General features: G+C 26.8%; 1 protein-coding gene across 1 annotated transcript in view; it reads right to left on the bottom strand.

Moving 5' to 3' along the window:
- LOC106680756 (ATPase family gene 2 protein homolog B) overlaps positions 1–1923 on the bottom strand; it is a gene marked incomplete in the record, with an annotated part of 20022 nt that overhangs the window by 12123 nt on the left and 5976 nt on the right. Inside the window, 1 exon segment of the mRNA XM_067051631.1 lies at positions 948–1138. Within this exon segment, the coding sequence (XP_066907732.1) occupies positions 948–1138 (191 nt within the window).

Below are 1923 nucleotides of genomic sequence, written 5' to 3'. Positions count from 1 at the left end.
AGCCCTGATGAAGCCCTGCAAAGTGGGGCGAAACGTCGGACATTAAAATAGTTTAATACTATTTGTTCTTTTTTTGACCGCAACCCTGACCATCTTCTTATATTTAAAAGAATTTTAGTTTAATTTTTGTAAAAGTTAATATTTTCTGCAAAAAATTAAAATTTTCTCAGAAATTGTCTAATTTTATAGCACAATCATATGACCCATTAACACATATGCCAACTTGTTTAGTTAAAAAATAATAGCTATATACTAGAAAACTGTTAAATGTATTAAATATTTTAAACTTTAAACAGGACTCATGGATTGGTATATAATAACCATTAGATACATATAGCATAATGGAAATATATAATATAAAAAATATCTAAAATTATATAAAATATTTTTTTCTCGGCTTCTGGCGCATAGGTAAGAACCTTCGGACACATGCCTAATATTTTTCAACATAGCATCACCAATAGAAGTTTCATTGCAATCGATTAATTAAACCTTAATTAATAAAACTTTTTTAACAACCCATCTTCTAGATGAAAGTACTAAAAAGAACTCAGGATATGCAAAAGAGAGAAAAAATTTCTTAATTATATTTCTGTTAAAATTTAATGGTTTTGGGCAAGAATGTTACAAGCTATAGTTTTTAAAAACAATTAGAATTATGTGCAAACTGCTGCTTAGTTTCTCTATAAAGTTAGTTATTATGTTTCTTTGTTTAACACCATAATTCCAACATGTTTATCTACAATATTATGGAATATGAACTATAAAAAAACATTAAAAAATAATAACAACTTCAATCATATACCCTCAACAAGCATTGTAGAATTTGTTAAAACTGTTTTACTAAATAATATTCAACATGTGGCTTATCACACTTTTGCCTCACAAGCCCAGCAACAATATCAAAACTTTTTATTTATTCCTACTTTTATTATTAATTATATTACTTTGTTTCCTTCCTGCCTTCCTGATTAATTACTTTCAATTTGGCTCTTTTAACGAGCATCTTCAAATCAGCAATTACGAAACCAGGAGTCTTTCGGGCAATTTCCATTAATTTTTCCTTAGAAAGAATATTAGCACAAAAACTACTCAGCATTTCACAGCGTTCTTCTTCATTTGGTATGCCAATAAAAACCTAAAATCCAGAATATTTTTTCACAGTTGAAAATAAAAAAAATTAATTACATTGGGAGGTAGATCATAAGAACATTAGTTAAAAAAAACTCACTCGAGTTACTTTCTATCAATTACTTGATAGTTTCTAAATTGACTAATAATAACTGATATATTAAATAAATAAGCATTAACAAAAAAAAAAATGTATTTTGAACAGACCCTCAAATTAAGGAAACAATATCATGCCAAGAGCAATCAAAGCCTTAATAGTACAATAGCCGGAGAGAAAAAAAGTCAGTTATTTCACCCAATTTTTGGTTACTTTAATAATAACTATATATAATTAGTAGTCAAAATTGATGAGACTGGCAAGTATAGTTAGAGGAATACAAAATGACGACGGTTAGAAAATGTTTAAAAAAATTAATTTTTCATTCGAAGCTCCATATCTTTAAAACTACCAACAACACTAGAAACCCTAAGACAATTTCATTCAAAGTATAAATCATAAATTAAAAATATTATCTGAACAACTATAAATTAACATTTTGTGAATTTATTTTGTCAAATATCACTCCTATGAAGGTAATTCATGAATTATTGTCTATACAATACTATTATTTAACTAGTTTTAATTTTAGTGCTGGCAGACAACTGTACGTCAAATAATTCCTGAGATATGATTTTTCTAAAATCCAAAAAGTTTGTCCAAACAACTAGAAATCAACATTTTGTGTATTTATTTTATCAAGTATCATAAAAAGTATTACTCCTACGAAGATAAACGTTAGTAACAACATTATA

Source organism: Halyomorpha halys, unplaced genomic scaffold (genome assembly GCF_000696795.3).
Source record: "Halyomorpha halys isolate HHAL.00 unplaced genomic scaffold, Hhal_1.1 Scaffold285.1, whole genome shotgun sequence".
Classification (NCBI taxonomy): Eukaryota; Metazoa; Arthropoda; class Insecta; order Hemiptera; family Pentatomidae; genus Halyomorpha; species Halyomorpha halys.
This window is presented reverse-complemented; position numbering and strand designations above follow the sequence as displayed.